The sequence below is a fragment of the Nomascus leucogenys genome, chromosome 19, assembly GCF_006542625.1.
Source record: "Nomascus leucogenys isolate Asia chromosome 19, Asia_NLE_v1, whole genome shotgun sequence".
Lineage (NCBI taxonomy): Eukaryota > Metazoa > Chordata > Mammalia > Primates > Hylobatidae > Nomascus > Nomascus leucogenys.
Genome location: NC_044399.1, coordinates 10114018 through 10131295, shown reverse-complemented (window position 1 = coordinate 10131295; position 17278 = coordinate 10114018). Strand labels below are relative to the sequence as shown.

The 17278-nt window shown below is 41.9% G+C and overlaps 1 protein-coding gene across 2 annotated transcripts in view; it reads left to right on the top strand.

The window, feature by feature from the left end:
• Positions 1 to 17278, top strand: part of NOL10 (nucleolar protein 10) — a 129432-nt gene that overhangs the window by 90861 nt on the left and 21293 nt on the right. For both annotated transcript variants that reach the window (XR_004026955.1, XM_003272741.3), the window contains exons 18-19: positions 8137 to 8310; positions 8598 to 8845. Coding sequence is in view for 1 of the 2 variants with exons in the window: in XM_003272741.3 (XP_003272789.2) it covers positions 8137 to 8310; positions 8598 to 8845 (422 nt within the window). In the remaining variant the exon portion in view is untranslated. The remainder of the gene's footprint in view (positions 1 to 8136; positions 8311 to 8597; positions 8846 to 17278) is intronic.

The following is a 17278-nucleotide window of genomic DNA, read 5'->3' as shown; positions in this document are numbered from 1 at the left end:
ACCTATTTGTGGGTCACCCTGTAAAGAATTACCAAGCTGTATACCATTTTACCTCCAGTGAAAAGGAGGAAGAACCTTAGAAATTCTTATCTTCTTCCATCAAACAGCAGTTTCTCTGCAGCTCTTCATAGCTGGAAATGCGATCTTTGTAGCCATATCTCGTGATAACAGAATTCTTCCAAAGAGTAGTATTTGTAAAATGTGCCCCTAATCTTCTTGTTTGTGACTTCCTAGCCCAAATCAGACCTATTATCAGAGCTCATTTTCATTCCAGAAATATTTATATATGGTCTTTTGAAAATCTGAGGCTGTGCTTGGAAAAAGTTTGTATAATTTGTTGTTGAACAGTTTCATCTTATGTAAAGTGAAGGTCGTAGAAATAACTCATGAATTAAGGAAAGAATCCTTCATTATAATTTAAAAGAATACTTGAAAGAATTGCTAAGTCCCATCAGCAGATAATTAGTCTTGCCTTTGAACTCAGCTCCTCAAAAGCTTGAGAACTTTACTAGCTGTGAGACCTCCTGATTTGAAAGTCGGTATCTTGCAATACCAATTTGAAAGGTATGTTTTGCCTTGTCTGCAGCTGAAATTTATTGGAGGGAGACAGTGAAATGTGTTCCCAAATATTGCTGCCACTGAGAACACAAAAATCGAATAAGATGTTTACTATATTGTTGATATTGAACCTAAAATGGGAAGTGGCCCACCACATAATGTCAATCAGCGTTATATGGACATTATCCAAACTCAGAAATTTTGGTTGCATTAATTCTAGTTAACAATTAAGGCCGAGTACAGTGGCTCACGCCTGTATTCCCAGTACTTTGGGAGGCTGAGGCGGGAAGATTACTTGAGCCCAGGAGTTTGAGTCTGCAGTGAGCCATAATCACACCACTATACTGCAGCCTGGGCTACAGGGCAGGACAGCATCTCTTTAAAAAAAAAAAAAAAAATGAATGAATGTATTTATTCTTTCAACAAATATGTGTTGAACTTCCAGTATGCACAAACAGCTTTCAGAGGCATGGACATCTGTGATCTGTTTGATTTGTGAGGGTTTGAGTTTTGGTTATAGCTATGTTTCCTATAGGTATCATTTTTTGTATGTTAGCCTTTTTTGTCAGTTTCTTGCTGTGGCCTTAAAGTCTCTGATAAATGTACTTTTCTTGCATTCTGCAGCAGCTCAGGCAATACTGTGCATGAGATTTCTAGGCCAGGAGTCTCCAACCCCCAGGCCATGGTACTGGTCTGGGGCCTGTTAGGAATCAGGCCGCACACCAGGAGGTGAGCCTCAAGCTTCATCTGTATTTACAGCCACTCCCCATCGCTCATATTACTGCCTGAGCCCCACCTCCTGTCAGATCAGTGGCCACATTAGATTCTCATAGGAGCATGAACCCTATTGTGAACTGTGCATGCGAAGGATGTAGGTTGCATGCTCCTTATGAGAATCTAATGCCTGATGATCTGTCAGTGTCTCCCATTAGCCCCCGATGAGACTTTCTAGTTGCAGGAAAACAAGCTCAGGGCTCCCACTGATTCTATATTATGGCGAGTTGTATAATTATTTCATTATTATTGCAGCGTAATAATAATAGAAATAAAGTGCACAATAAATGTAATGTGCTTGAATCATCCCAAAATTCCCTCGCCCCCCCCCCCCCCCACCCATGGAAAACTTGTCTTTTGCAAAACTAGTCCCTGTTGCCAAAAAGGTTGAGGATCACTGTTCTAGGCCATGTGTATTCTGTGGCTAGGAACTCATGGAAGAGATATTTTAGCAGTTTCAGAAATTACTAAATACCACTAAGAACTTATATTAAAGTAATACTTCATCTCTCTAGGGAATACAATTAGGTACAGATACTTTGGGTTGAATCAGATCAGTTTTAACATCCAAAGTATTATTTTTAAAGCTTTTTTAGTATCAACTAAAATTTTTGTTTTTTTAAAATTACAGTTATACATACACAGTTTTAAAAACTAAACATTTCAGGCTGGGCACAGTGCCTAACACAAACATTACGGGCTCACACCTGTAATCCCAGCACTTTGGGAGGCCAAGGCAGGCAGATCACTTGAGGCCAGGAGTTTGAGACCACTCTGGCCAACACGGTGAAACCCCATTTCTACTAAAAATAGAAAAACTAGCTGGGCGTGGTGGTGCGCACCTGTAATCGCAGCTACTTGGGAGGCTGAGGCAGGAGAATTGCTTGAACCTGGGAGGCAGAGGTTGCAGTGAGCCAAGATCACGCCATTGCACTCCAGCCTGGGCAACAGAGCAAGACTCCATCTCAAAACAAACAAACAAACACACACAAAAAAAATTTCTGTAATCCCATCACTTTGGGAGGCCAAGGCAGGGAGGATCACTTGAGCCCAGGAGTTCAAGACCAGCCTGGGCAACGTGTTGAAACCGCATCTCTACAAAAAATTAGCTGGGTGTGGTGGTGCATGCCTGTGGTCCCAGCTACTCAGGAGGCTGAGGTGGGAGGATCTCCCTGCAAGGCCGCAGTTAGCCGTGGTTGTGGCACTGCACTCTAGCCCAGTAACAGAGTGAGACTCTGTCAAAAACAAAAACAGAAAACCTAAACATTTCTCCAAGGTTTGTTAGGAATGTAGGCCATCCCATTGTCTGCCCCTTTTCCTCCCTCCCCCTTCCTCCATTTTCACCTCTTCTCAGACAACCACTTTTGCCTTTTTAGCTGATTATTTTGGTATAAATCTCTCTCTCTCTCTCTCTCTCTCTCTCTCTCTCTCTCTCTCTCTCTCTCCCCCTCCCTCCCTCTTGCCTGTAGTCCTGCCTCTAACTTTTTACTGTTAGGTATTATCTTTTGATAACTTTCCTTTCCATGGACGCTATATTGTGGTTTTGATTAAGTTGGTATTCAACATTACATTGTTGTACTTTTGTTTTTTCAGACAGGGCCTATTACCCAGGCTGGAGTACAGTGGCAAAATCATAGCTTACTGCAGCCTCAGTCTCTTGGGCTTAAGTGATCCTCCCACCTCAGCCTCTCAAGTAGCTGGGATTACAGGTGCACACCACACCCAGCTAATATATATGTATGTATATATTTTAGTAGAGATGAGGTCTCACTGTGTTGCCCGGGCTGGTCTCCAACTCCTGAGCTCAAGAGATCCTCCCACCTCAGCCTCCCAAAGTGCTGGGATTACAGGCACGAGCCACCATGCCTGGCCTATGTAAGTGCTACTTCCAGCCGAGTCAGTAGTAATCTGTGACTGCATTTCTTGTTCAATCTTTGTGTCCTTTGAAGTTAATAATTGTCTCTCTTGCTCGTTTTCTATGTAGTTATCACTAATCAACACCCAATTCTATGCCAGTTCTCTAAGTCTTATTTTGAGGTATTTAGATAGGTTAGACTTATACTTATTTACCTTCCTGAAGAAGTTGGTTCTAGAACTTTCTGCCCCATTCCATTCTGGCCTGGTCACCTTCTAATCCTGGGACCTCCCTTTACCATTATCCTGGGGATTCACTTCACCTCAACCCGTATTGGACAGAGAATTACAAGAACCTTCAGTTTCCTGAAGGAATATAGTTTCCAACCTAGACAAGCAGTCAGTCCATGTGAGGGTATGGTAGATATTTTCAGACATGCAAGTTCTCAACAACAACCAATTCCCCTTAAGTGCTGCTTTTCCTAGGGAAGTTGCTAGAGGAGTTGCTTCTCTAAAATAACAGTGTAAGCCCAGAAGGAGGAAGCGTCCTGGGAAACCTGACACGAAACGACTGCACTGTGCTGCAAGCCCATCTCAGTCTAGAAGTTCGGTCTTCAGTGCTGGGGAATTTTCTTGAAAGAAAATTTCAATTAGTTTTTCCTGCCATGATCCATAGTTATTTTTTGGCAGTGAGGAATAAGAGAGTTGAAAAACTGAATGAAAACTCTAGGTGGGGACAGGGTCCCTCAGTCACTGTGCGGTGACTTGGCCACACTGTCTGTTTGGGGAAGGACGCTGCACATGTCATTGTCTCTTAGGTCTTTCTCTTGGCTGGTCAGGTCCTCCTGCTTGGGGGGTAAAGGCCTGGCTACCAGCATTCCTAGAACTGACCACTGTAGGTCACAAGAGGTTGGAGGGGTCCAGAGGGCACCTCACCCCCATGTGCCAGCCTTGCCCTTCCCTCCTTGGGGCCAGCACACCTCTCTTGCTCTTGCAGTGCCAGCCTCAGCCAGGCAATGTCTCAGTGGGAAAGGGCTGGGGCCAGGCTTTCCAGAGCTAGGGTGTGATTTTAAATAGGCTTTCCTTCTGGCTTCCAAATTTTCATTACCCCTATTTCCTTTCCTTTTTTTCCTTAAGGGTTTATGTCCTTTTTAAAAAGCTCCTTTTCTGTTGTTCCAGTGAGGTTTTAGGAGAGATTAGAAGAAGATACTAGTGTTCAAGCCACCATCTTTACTCAGAAGTCTGTACCAGCCTAACTTCATAGGTATCATAGCATTGAAATAACTCATTTGATTGGCTGGGATGCAGTGGCTCATGCCTGTAATGCCAGCACTTTGGGAGGCCAAGGCAGGCGAATCACCAGGTCAGGAGTTTGAGACCAGCCTGACCAACTGGTGAAACACCGTTTCTACTAAAAATACAAAAATTAGCCGGCCGTGGTGGCGCATGCCTGTAATCCCAGCTACTCGGGAGGCTGAGGCAGGAGAATTGCTTGAACCCGGAAGGCAGAGGTTGCAGTGAGCCGAGATCACACCACTGCACTCCAGCCTGGGTGACAGAGCAAGACCCCATCTCAAAAGAAAAAAAAAGAACTAACTTGTTTCAAATGGCAATCATTCTTCATATATGTTACTATGTTGGAACAAAATAATAATAGGCATCCCACTCAGGTAGACAGACACCATTCTTCCAGGTAGGACTGTGGTATGAATAGCACTTTAATGTTTTCTATATTTTAATGGTAAAGTTGAGCATGTGTAGACGGGTGTGTATAGGATGGATCACTAGCCAGACACTTGTAAGCTCCTATGGAACATTAATAGCTATACCTTATCCTACTTTTTCCCTTAAGACAGCTGTGAAAACAAACAGACTAGGAAAAAACCCTGAGGGAAATATTTTTACAAGCTGGGTCAGAAGAGGTTTTATTTTATACTTGTTCATCCAAAGCTTACTTGTCTTTAGGCAATGCAATTGATTTGTTTTAAATTAAGAAAAAAATCTTAATACCAGCAACATATGTAGTCTTTGTAACATTTTCTCTATTTATTAAATATGATTATTACTTTAATAAATATAGTAAGATGAAAAGAAAGTATTTGCCCTTGGGGTTTTTTTAACCTCAAAACATGTAATAGGCACATAGTTATTCATTTGAAAATATCTTTGACAGTATCACCTATCCGATATCTACAGATAACTCCAAAATTTACATCGTAGCCCCCTCCTTTCTCCTGAGACATGGCTCATCATTCCCAGACACCTAGTGGTGTCCGTCTGAATCCTGGTGCTCTTCTCCCTGTGCCACAGGCATAGGCAGCCCTAAATGGAGCGTGATTTCTTCCCCTTTACTCCACCCCTGCGTTTTTTCCTAATGCTCTCCAGTGATGGATCCTAACTCAGTGTCGCCAGCTTTCTGGTTGCTTAAGCTACATGTTTGAGAGAAGTTTCTAACCCTGTTTTTAATTCTTAACCCTCCCATCTCCATAGCTGGATCTGTCAATTCTAATTTAGAACTGTATCTCACAATTATTCTTTCTTAAAAACTGTCTGTTCCCATTGCCCTAATTCAGGCCCTGTCTCTCTTGCCAGTTTCTTAAAATGGCTTCTTAGTCTTCTCATGATGCTAACTGCTTACTCAGCTGTCTGTCAGACATCATGCTGCTGCAGACTCTTGAAGCACAATTTTGGGTTGTTTGTTTGTTTGTTTGTGACAAGGTCTCTCTGTTACCCAGGCTGGAGTGCATGGTGTCATCTCAGCTCACCACAGCCCTGACTTCCCAGGCTCAAGCGATCCTCCTACCTCAACCTTCCAAGTAGCTGGGACTACAGGCGTGCACCACCATGCCTGACTAATTTTTTGTATTTTGTATAGACAGCATCTCACCATGTTGCCCAGGCTGGTCTCGAACTTCTGGCCTCCAGCAGTCCTCCCACCTCAGCCTCCCAAAGTGCTGAGATTGCAGGCATGAACCACCACCTGGCCAGTTCTGTCATCTGAGAGTCTTGAAGCACACTTCTGTTGATCATCCATCTTCTCCTTCCTCCCTCCTTCCCTGTCTCCCTCCTTCATTTCTCTTCCTTTTCCTCTTCCTCTTCTTCCTCCCCCTCCTCTTCTTTGCTAGTGGTTTCCCCTTATATTTCAAAATAACAGTCACGGTATTTAAAATCCTTTGCAGTATGGCCCAATCAAAAAATTGTTTTTGAAATTGCATCATTCTTGTCGCCAGACTATTCACCACTCCCATCGCCTGGAAATGCTGTTTCTTCAGATTTCTACTTGTTGAAACCTACTCATCTTTCAAGCCCCCTCCCTGATGCCACACCCCCCAAGGCCCCTCCTGGGATGTCTTTTGTTGGGATTCCTTTATCTGTCCTCTCCTGTGGCACTTTCAGCACTTCCGAGCAGCCCTCAGAAGGGGCCTAGTAGCAAATGTGTTTGCAGTGTTTTTTCTTCCTTACTAGTTTAGGATCAGGAACCCGATCTTACCTTTCTTTTTCCCTTCGTCCTAAGTCTTTCTTGGAAATGAAGTTTAATCAGGGAAGACTTGTTGCATTTAATATTTTAGATTTTTAGGTAAGGGTTTATCTGTTTTTAGGTACATACAAATAATAAACAGGCCAAGTTCCTTGATACCTTATGATTTACTAAACTTTTGTATAGGTCTGTCACACAAATAATATTCAGAACTCAACTGCCTGCAATCTTGTTTACTCTCAACAGTGGAGAAATAGTAAAGTAGTCTGTTCAGCAGAGTCAGAGTCCATCACAAACAGGTCAGCTTTTTCCAGCAGTGTTGAGGGCTGTTTACTCTGATTGACAAACAATTCTAAGTAGGCCGTTTCATCTGGCTTCCAAGCCTGTAGCAGAGAAGGAACAATAAGACAGTCCTACATGTGTAAGATTCTCTGTCATCTACTTAAGTGAACAGTTAAGTTTACAGTACAGTTTAGAAAACTTTCCATTGAAAATGGTACAAATAAAAAGGAATTTAGTGTCAGTCCTGAGCTATCTAAATGGGTCTCAGTAGCCAAAGTTTTTGTATCTGAAGGATACACAATATCCTTTGACAACAATTAGTTGGCCTGAGGGGGAATGTTGATGAAACCACCCTGTAGGGGATGGAAACGTCCCTTCTGTTTCCCAGTAACTCAGCTGGAATTGGTAAACTGACATCACCAGCTTCCTGTGTCCCACCATGTGAGTTACTGACTTTGTATACCTCCTCTCCCAGTTTTGGAATCTGAAGTTGAAAGAATTGCTTATTTTAAGTCAGTGTAGTCACCAAGCTTTATTGTAAAAGCCCTGTTTTCGGATACAGTGGCTCATGCCTGTAATCCCAGTACTATGGGAGGCCGAGGCACGAGAAATTGCTTGAGCCCGAGAATTCAAGACCAGCCTGAGACCCATCTCTACAAAAAATAAAAAATTAGCCGAGTGCGGTGGTGCACCTGTGGTCCCAGCTACTTGGGAGGCTGACTGAGGTGGGAGGATCACTTGAGCCCAGGAGGCTGGGGCTGCAGTGAGCCATGATTGTGCCACTGAACTCCAGCCTGGGTGACAGAGTGAGGCCCTGTCTCTAAAAAATAATAAAAGCCATGTTTTAAAAACTTACGTATTTCCTTGAAAGGTATTTTTAGCAATTGAAGAAATTCTTTCTAATGTGTTAAGCATAAAGTTAGCCAAAAGGCTCATTCTTAGCTCATTGTGTGTAATGGCTAAGTGGTGTAGATCATCTGCAAAGTAGATGAATAGAGGTTGTTTTGGTGGTGGCAGCTAAAACCTAGGGGCACGTTGAAAGTCCTGGAAGAAATTTCATAATGAGTTAATAGTGTATGCCTCATGCCGCTTACTAATTTATAGTAGAATCAGTGTTTTAAAACCATGTTTCTGGTCAAATTTTAATCAGATATTAACTTAAATTTTTACGTACTTTTTCCTCCTTATAGAGTCTTCCTAATATTCTCACCGATGATCGATTTAAAGTTATGTTTGAGAACCCTGACTTCCAAGTAGACGAAGAGAGTGAAGAATTTAGGCTTCTGAATCCACTTGTTTCAAAAATTAGTGAAAAAAGGAAGAAGAAACTAAGACTCTTAGAGCAACAAGAACTTCGTGAAAAGGTAATGTACTCCTTATCAGTTAGAATTTGCTACTGTTTCTTTAATATAATGTTTTCTTTGTAAGTTAGAAGAGTCTTTGATTATACTTGAGATGTAATTAATTCCATATTAAGTGGTTGACATTGGGCTTAGGAGTATTATCTTATTTAATTAAAGGCATTTCTCCTGATGCATGCAGTAGAGCAGCTGTTAGGCACTCATTAATGGGCCAGTGCTGCTTCAGAGAAACCAAGGGGTCTGTGTTTGACTGGGGGAAAGGAGTTGCTGCTTACTATTTTTATTCTCAGGAAGAGGAGGAAGAGCCAGAAGGAAAACCAAGTGATGCAGAAAGTTCGGAGAGTTCAGATGATGAAAAAGCCTGGGTTGAAGAGGTCAGGAAGCAACGCAGACTCCTCCAGCAGGAGGAAAAAGTGAAGCGGCAGGAACAACTCAAGGAGGACCAGCAGACAGTCCTAAAGCCCCAGTTTTATGAGATCAAAGCAGGAGAAGAATTTAGAAGCTTCAAAGATTCTGCCACAAAGCAGAAACTGATGAAGTGAGTAGCACTGCCTGAGCTCACAGTTAACATGTAGCCAAGCCCTTGCTTTTCCTCTCTGGCACATTGCCCTAAAGATGACCTTTCTGTCTTTGGATGATGGAGGTGCAGAGGGTGGAGGGGACGAGGGAAGTGGGAGGTAAGGCCGTGCGGGAGGTGATGTGAAGGAAGCACCCAGGAGGCCTTGAGGGGAGTGTTGCTATTGAAGTACATTGGTCTCTAGGGGATTTACTTATTTGTCACAACTTTTTGAGGTATAGTTTACATGCAGTAAAATATAGGGTAGAGAGAGCCTTATGACGATCAGTGGAACACTTTTAAGCTGCAGAAGCCACACACTTTCCTTGTCCTTGTTTTTTCCCCATGGGGTTCCCTCACCTACAAATACTTATTCTGTGCCCTACAGATCAGTGGTTTGAAGCCTTTTGGACAGTGGTTGCTAGGAGATGACAACTTTTCTACTTCTTCACAAAGTTATTTTAAAAAATTAGAACCACGGTTATGTTTACCCCATCTCACTTTACCTGGTTATTGAAAAGGTTACTTGGAAAATTTGCCAGAAATTTTAAGTATTTTTCAGGCAAATTGAGAGATCAAAAAGAGTGGTATTCTAGAATAGGCAAATATGTAGAAAGAGGCAGAAAGTAGAATGGTGGTTGCCAAGTGTTTCATGGGTACAGAGTTTCAGGTTGAATTATGAAAATGTTCTGGAAATAGTTGGTAGTGGTGGTTGTACAACAGTGTGAATGTACTTAATGCTGCTGAACTGTCTACTTAAAAATGGTTAAAATGGTAAGTTTTATGTTATATTTACCACCCTTCCAAAAAAATTAACCTTCCCCAAAAAAGATAGTTTTATTTGAATAATTTTCAGTTGTCAGGAGTCTGAGTCAGGAACAAGCTAGGTGTCAAGCCCAAGTTGTATATAAACTCTAAATTATGCAAGTCTCTGCTTTGAGAATTCCTAGGCAAAGTATTGATGCACAAGATTGGCATATGATAGACGGTCACAGGAGATATCTTAAAAGAATAGCTGGAATGTCTGGGGAGCCAAGGGAGCAGTCTTGAGGTGGAGCAAGAGGAGTGGGCAGAACAGACGAGGTGTTAGGTTGGGGTCAGTACATTTCTGTACCCTGTACTTCTCCAGCTCCCAGCTCTCCATGCAGGAGAAGGTGTTTTTTCCGAAGTGGGAGGAGGAAAAAGGTGGGGAGGACATCAGTGAACAGGTGGAATTGTTTCTGGGGTTGAGGTATGTTTTATTCATCTTTATTTCACCAGCTTCTAGCAAATATCTGCAACACCAGATGTAGTGAATCCTTCAATTTAGAATTCAGAAGCACCTCAAAATTCTGGTTCTGATGAACTAACTAAAGATACATCCATGAATAAAGAAGCTAGTAGAGTTGACCCTTGAACAACTCGAGGGCTAGGAGTGCCAACCCCCTGCAAAGTAAAAAATGTGCATTTAGGCTGGGCACAGTGGCTCACGCCTGTAATCCTAGCACTTTGGGAGGCCGAGGTGGGCGGATCATGAGGTCAGGAGGTGGAGACCATCCTGGCCAACATGGTGAAACCCTGTCTCTACTAAAAATATAAAACTTAGCTGGGTGTGGCGGCGTGTGCCTGTAGTCCCAGCTACTCAGGAGGCTGAGGCAGGAGAATTGCTTGAACCCGGAAGGCAGAGGTTGCAGTGAGCCAAAATCACGCCACTGCACTCCAGTCTGGCGACAGAACTAGACTCCATCTCAAAAAAAAAAAAAAAAAAAAAAAAAAAAAATATATATATATATATATATGCATTTAGCTTTTTGTGTTATTTATTTTCACTAGAAAGTCTAGACCTAACACATACAACTTTTGATTTCCCGAAAACTTCATTTTTTTTTTTTAAGCCTTCCTGGTGACTTAGAACCTAGAATATCCCCGAAAACTTTACTAATAGCCTACTGGTGACCAGAATTTTTAACAGTCAGGGGTCAATTACCACATATTTTGTATGTTCTATGTATTGTATACTGTACTCATACAATAAGATAAGCTGGAGAAAAGAAAATGTTATTAAGAAAATCATAAGGAAAGGAAAATATATTTATTCATTAGGTGGGAGAGGATCATTGTAAAGGTCTTCATCCTTGTTGTCTTCACGTTGAGTGGTCTGAAGAGGAAGAAGAGGAGGGATTGGTCTTCCTGTCTCGGATGGCAGAGTCAGAAGAGGAGGAAGTGGAAGGGAGGCAGGGGAGGCGAGTAATGGTGTTAACTTTTATTGGAAAAACTGCATGTAAGTGGAGCAGTGCAGTTCAAACCCATGTCATGCGAGGGTCAACTGTAATCTTCTTGATATCTTTTGAAGGTGTTTTCTTTTTTTTTTTATTTTTTTTATTTTTTATTTTTTTTTTATTTTTTATTATACTTTAGGTTTTAGGGTACATGTGCACAATGTGCAGGTTTGTTACATATGTATCCATGTGCCATGTTGATTTCCTGCACCCATTAACTCGTCATTTAGCATTAGGTATATCTCCTAATGCTGTCCCTCCCCCCTCCCCCTACCCCACAACAGTCCCCGGAATGTGATGTTCCCCTTCCTGTGTCCATGAGTTCTCATTGTTCAATTCCCACCTATGAGTGAGAACATGCGGTGTTTGGTTTTTTGTCCTTGCGATAGTTTACTGAGAATGATGTTTTCCAGTTTCATCCATGTCCCTACAAAGGACACAAACTCATCATTTTTTATGGCTGCATAGTATTGGCATGGGGTTTCTTTCTGGGGTGATGATAATGTTCTAAAATCATGGTGATAGTTCCAGAACTCTGTGAATATACTAAAAACCAGTGAACTGCATGCTTTAAGTAGATGAATTGTATGTTACATAAATTATATCTCAAGAAAGTTGTTATTTTAAAAAGTGAGGTTGGTCAGTAAAGAAAACACCTTCAAGCTCAACAGCTCAACAGCTTGAAGGTGTTTTCTTTACTGACCAACCTCACTTTTTAAAATAACAACTTTCTTGAGATATAATTTATGTAACGTACAATTCATCTACTTAAAGCATGCAGTTCACTGGTTTTTAGTATATTCACAGAGTTCTGGAACTATCACCATGATTTTAGAACATTATCATCACCCCAGAAAGAAACCCCATGCCTTATGGGCAGTCACCCCACATTTACCCTACCCCATCTCCCATCCTGAGGCAGCCACTAGTTTACTTTTCTGTCTCTATCGATTTGCCTTTTCTGACATCTCATGTAAAAGGAACTGTATAATGTGTGGCCTTTTGTGGCTGGCCTCTTTCTCTTAGCACAGTGTCTTTAATGTTCATTCGTGTCGTAGCATCTATCGGTATAGTCGGCCCTCTGTATCCGAGGGTTCCTCATCCATGGATTCAACCAATATGGGTTGAAAACATTCAGAAAAAATTTGTAACTGTACTGAACGTGTACAGACTTTTTTCTTGACTTTATTCCCTAAACAATACTATAACAACTATGCATGTAGCATTTACATTGTATTAGGTATTATAAGTAATCTAGAGATAATTTAACATATAGGAGAGGGTGTGCACAGGTTATATGGAAATAACCACACCATTTTATACAACTTGAGCATCCATGGATTTTAGTATCCAAGGGAGGTCCTGGAACCAATTCCCCAGTGGATACCAAGGGACAATTCCACTCCATTTGTTTTTATTACCAAGTAATATTCCAGTGTATGTGTAGACCAGTTTATGTATCCCTTCGTCAGTTGATGGACATCTGGGTAGTTGCCACTTTTTGGCTATAATGAATAATGCAGCAATGAACATTGGTTCATATAGTTTTACATGTGTTTTGCATATGTTTTCATCTATGTGCAAGAATTGGAAGAAATTGCTGGTCATATAGTAACTCTATGTTTAGCCTTTTCAGAAACCGGCAAACTTGTCCATAGGCTGTGCCATTTTACATTCTCCAGCAGCGTGTGCAGCCTCACTTTTTATACATCTGTTAGGCATAGGTGTTTTATTGGGAGTCCTGCTTGGTTTGTGCTGTTCTGGTTCTGTGGAGTAAATGTGTTTGTTGAGTATATGCTGTTTTTGTCTTGCTCTGTTTACTGGTTTATCTCTAGCTCTTGAATAAGTACTTAGAATAGAGTGGGCACTTGAGAAATACTTGCTGAAAGTGTGAATCTTTTTTGCTGTGACAACACATCAGGCAACTCAGAAGTTACTCCTTCAAGATCTGCTGAGAAAGGACTCCTTTTCCCCATAGCCATTGACCAGGAAAATCTGGGAGCAGTTGTTTTGAGTGTAACCACGGCAACAGGAGGCTGTGATTTGGGGGTAGGCGGTCTGACTAATCTCTCTAACATTCTTCCTTTTGCCTGGGGGCTGTAGTAGGATATGGAAGTATAAAACAAAGAGGATAAAAATTTGTATCTAAGAATAACCCATAGCGAGGTGAATAAACTGCAGTTAAACATTCTAAGTTAAATATCACCAAGTTAAACATTCTTACTAAGTTAAATATAACCAAGTTAAACATTCTTACTAAGTTAAATATCATCAAGTTAAACATTCTTACTAAGTTAAATATCACTAAGTTAAACATCCTTTTTGAGAACTATATAAGTGATAATATTTACATGAGTATTTGGTGAAGCATTAAACCATGATCCTTCAGAGAACTAAAGTGTCTCTGTATGTTTATTCTGCAAGTTACCGCAAGCCAGTCAACAAGAGACATCAGATTGAATGTGTTATATTTAGATGTTCACTTGGACTTGCCTAGCTTTAAAACTGTTTCTATAAAGGGAAAGGTGGATCGTGAATGGTAGCTGGAGACTTGAGTGAGCTGTCTGCATTGCTCGGTGTGGTCATATGGCTTTAGATAAACACGTGTGTCTGTTGACACATATTTTTATGCCTTACAGTGGGCTAACTTTGTGAGTCTGTTCATTCACTTATCAGCCTCTCCACCACCCATTCATTCATCAAGCATTTATCAACTGCTCAGTGCGAGCATACCAGCATTCTAGACCCAGGGGATGGGAAGAACGACATGGCCTGCATACCTGAAGCGCTCATGGGAAAGGAGCATAAGAAGGAAGGAGCTGAACTTGGGGAGCCTTGAAATCATATAGAAACTGGTTGTGGAAAGATGCAGAGTGGAGCATTCAGGGCTGGTGGGAAAGATAGCGTTCCTGGCAGAGGCACAGCGCAGCCACAGGCAGGCCATGCTAAGGGTTGGGGGTGCCTTCCTACAGCCAGAGCACGGGGTGCCTGAAGACCCGGGTGGCCAGGCAAGCACTGGAAAGCCACGATCTTACAGCGTAGATGAATGGGATCCAATCTATTCCAACCCCTCCCCTGGTATTGTAACTACTTTTTAATAAAAGCAGTGCATGTTTGCTGTAGCAAATAAAAACATAGGCATAAAAAGTCCCTATTCCAAGAAACCCATTAGCAAAATATCTCCATTTTAGAAAGACAATGTACGGAGAACCTGGACACCCAGAGACCAGCTCTCAAACCATTAGAATCATCCCAGTTAGAAGGGCCACAGGCCTGAATGATGGGATGGAGAGGAGCAGACAGACCAGAAGACTAAGAGTGAGAAAGAAAAAAGGCACAAACTCGACAATCGGTTCCTAATAATATCAAAGGAGAAGGGAATAGTCAGGGATGACGTAGAGCTGTCTAGCAATGTTGCCATTGAGGTAAAAAAATACAGAACGCAAAATAGGTTTAAGGCTAAAAGTAATGAGCTGGGTTTTGTGCAATTAAAGGAGCCCATGCGTCTTCTGTGTCACATTCAGTAAACCAATGGCGATATCCATCGGGCCCAGGAAGAGGAGGCTGGAGATGTCAGTTTGAGAGATACCAGCCTTTATCGTGTGGTCAAAATCACGAACGAAAAGAGATTTACCATCATTGTATAAAGTAAGATTAGGGCTAAGAATGGAAGCTTGGGGAAAAACAAATATTTTACTTGAATCTGTGATAAAAATCCATACCATACACCTCTCTAGAGAAAAACACAAATGCCTGTGATGTATTTGCATAGAATTTTAGAGACCTCACAGATGTACTGATTGCCTAGGACTAAAAATTCTATTAGAAAGCAGACAAAGGAGAAGATGGGCAGTAAAAATACTGGAGTTGTCAACAAGCTGAGAGGAAAACTGGAAAGGGCCAAACCTGGAGCGTGTCTTATGGAAGGGAGTGGTCCTGACACCCAGTGGAGCAGAGAGGCCCAGGCACGAAGGCTGGGAAAAGTCCAGTATGCGGATGGCCTCACTGGCACTCATTTCTCAGTCCCACCAAATGGCCAGCTGCAATAGAGAGATGAGTGACTGGGAGATAGAAAACACGGTAAACAGTTAGTATAGGTGAGTCTTTCAAGAAGTGTGGTAGTGAAAGAAAGGGATGAAAGCCAATAACTTGATTGAAAGCGGTTTATAGACTTGAGAGACGTGATTCGTTAGTAGGCAGAGAAGACTCAGCCACGGAAAGGGGGTAGTAAGGAATTGAGAGAATTGAGACAGTTAATAAAGTAGCATCTGGTAAGGAACCGGGTGGCAGTGGGCCCGAGTACCAGGTAAAGAGAGCCTCAGAAAAGACAAGGTATGCATCCTCAGAGACACGGAGGAAAGAAGTCCAGATGCGTGGACGTAGGGGACATAATTCTGGTTAGAGGTAGAAAGATTGGGAAGGCCATGCTTGTTGGCCTCAGGAATCTGGGCACATCAGCCTTTTCTGGTATCTGGAGCAGCCCTGACCTGCAAGGTATAGGAGTGGAGCTGTGTGCGTTGGCGAACAGTGGAGGAAGAGAGTCCTTAGAATGAAAACTCTCCACATTTCAGTAGATGGGGATAACTTCTCCTCTTGGGTAGTCAATACTAGCTGCCAGGCAGCCTTTCAGTTCCATTTATGAAAGCAGTCTTTGAAGTAGCTGCCCTGTGGTAGGTCCTAGAAATTCAAAGATGTTTAAAACAGTCCCTGCCTTTGGGGAGCTCATCTTCTTCACTGGGTAGCTTGGTAGCTTTGGGTGAGCTTTTTATCGTGTCTGCAACATTATCCACTTTGTGAATTAATATAGCATATTTTTACTCTTCAGCTCACATTCCTCTGATAGTGGATAAGAGCTGAGGTAATGCAGCTTTGTTTTAATATAAGCATTTAAAAATCTAATCTGGGAAGTAATTAAATTCCAGGCTTACATTTTTAAAAAGAGAATCTTGTATTACTCAAGGAATATGTCCTCAGTACTATGTAGGCATGTTATCATTGTAATACTTATGAGTGTGGACTGAAGGTTAAAGCCTCTCCTGTCCCCCACCTCCCTCCCTGAGGTCATGGCTGTGTGTGCACCATACTTCTCTCCTTTAAAAAATGCATTCACTCCTTTATGTGTTCACACTCCCAGATCTATACCTATAGCTTTTTTTCTTTAACATGAATGGTTCATACTCTTTATGTTATTTTTTGAGATGGGTCTCATGCTGTTGCCCAGGCTGGAGTGCAGAGGCGCAATCATGGTTCACTGCAGCCTCGACCTGCTGGGCTCAAGTGATCCTCCCACCTCACCCTCCTGAGTAGCTGCGACTACAGGCCACCACATGCGGCTAATTATTAAATTTTTTGTCCAGATGGGGTCTCATTTTGTTGCCCAGACTGGTCTTGAACTTCTGGCCTCACAACATCCTCCTGCCTCAGCCTCCCAAAATGCTGGAATTGCAGGCATGAGCCACTGTGCCCAGCCTAATTATACTGTTTTAACTTGCTCTTTTCATTTAACAGCAAGTCTTGGAAATGTTTCTTTATAAGTACAGTAGGCTTACCTTCTGGCTGCATCAGTATTTCATAAGGTGGATGTGCTGTGATGTATGTTGTTCCTCTAACTGTGGGTGTTTAGGTTGTTGCTTTTTCTCTTTCCCTTTTCACAGTCACAAATATGTGTACGCACACGGACAAGTATTTCTTTAAAGTATATTCCTAGTAGGAGTTTGCTGGATCAGTGGGGGTATGTGATAGAGACTGCCAGATCACCCTCCGAAAAGGCTTGAGCACTTTGCACTCTGGCCGGAGCGCCTGTTTCCCCACACTCCAGCAACGCCGGATGTTAGGAATCTTTTAAATCTTCATTATGCCTATAGATGAGGCATCAGATTTCATGGTTGCCTGAGTTTAAGTCTCTTGAAATAGAGCCTTTGAAGCAACACATGGAAACGGAAAGCATTCAGATAAAGTTTTTACTAAACCTTGTGGCATATGTAAATATTTGTCAAAGGTAGTTATTTAAAGCAAAGTACTTAAATTTAAAAAATACTTAATCCTTTATCTGTGGATTTTCTTTCTCCATTTTCTAATTTATTCCCTCCGGTATAGACTATGGAGCGGGGGCTCCTTTAATTAGAATTAATTAACTCTTCTCAATTTTGTCCCAAAG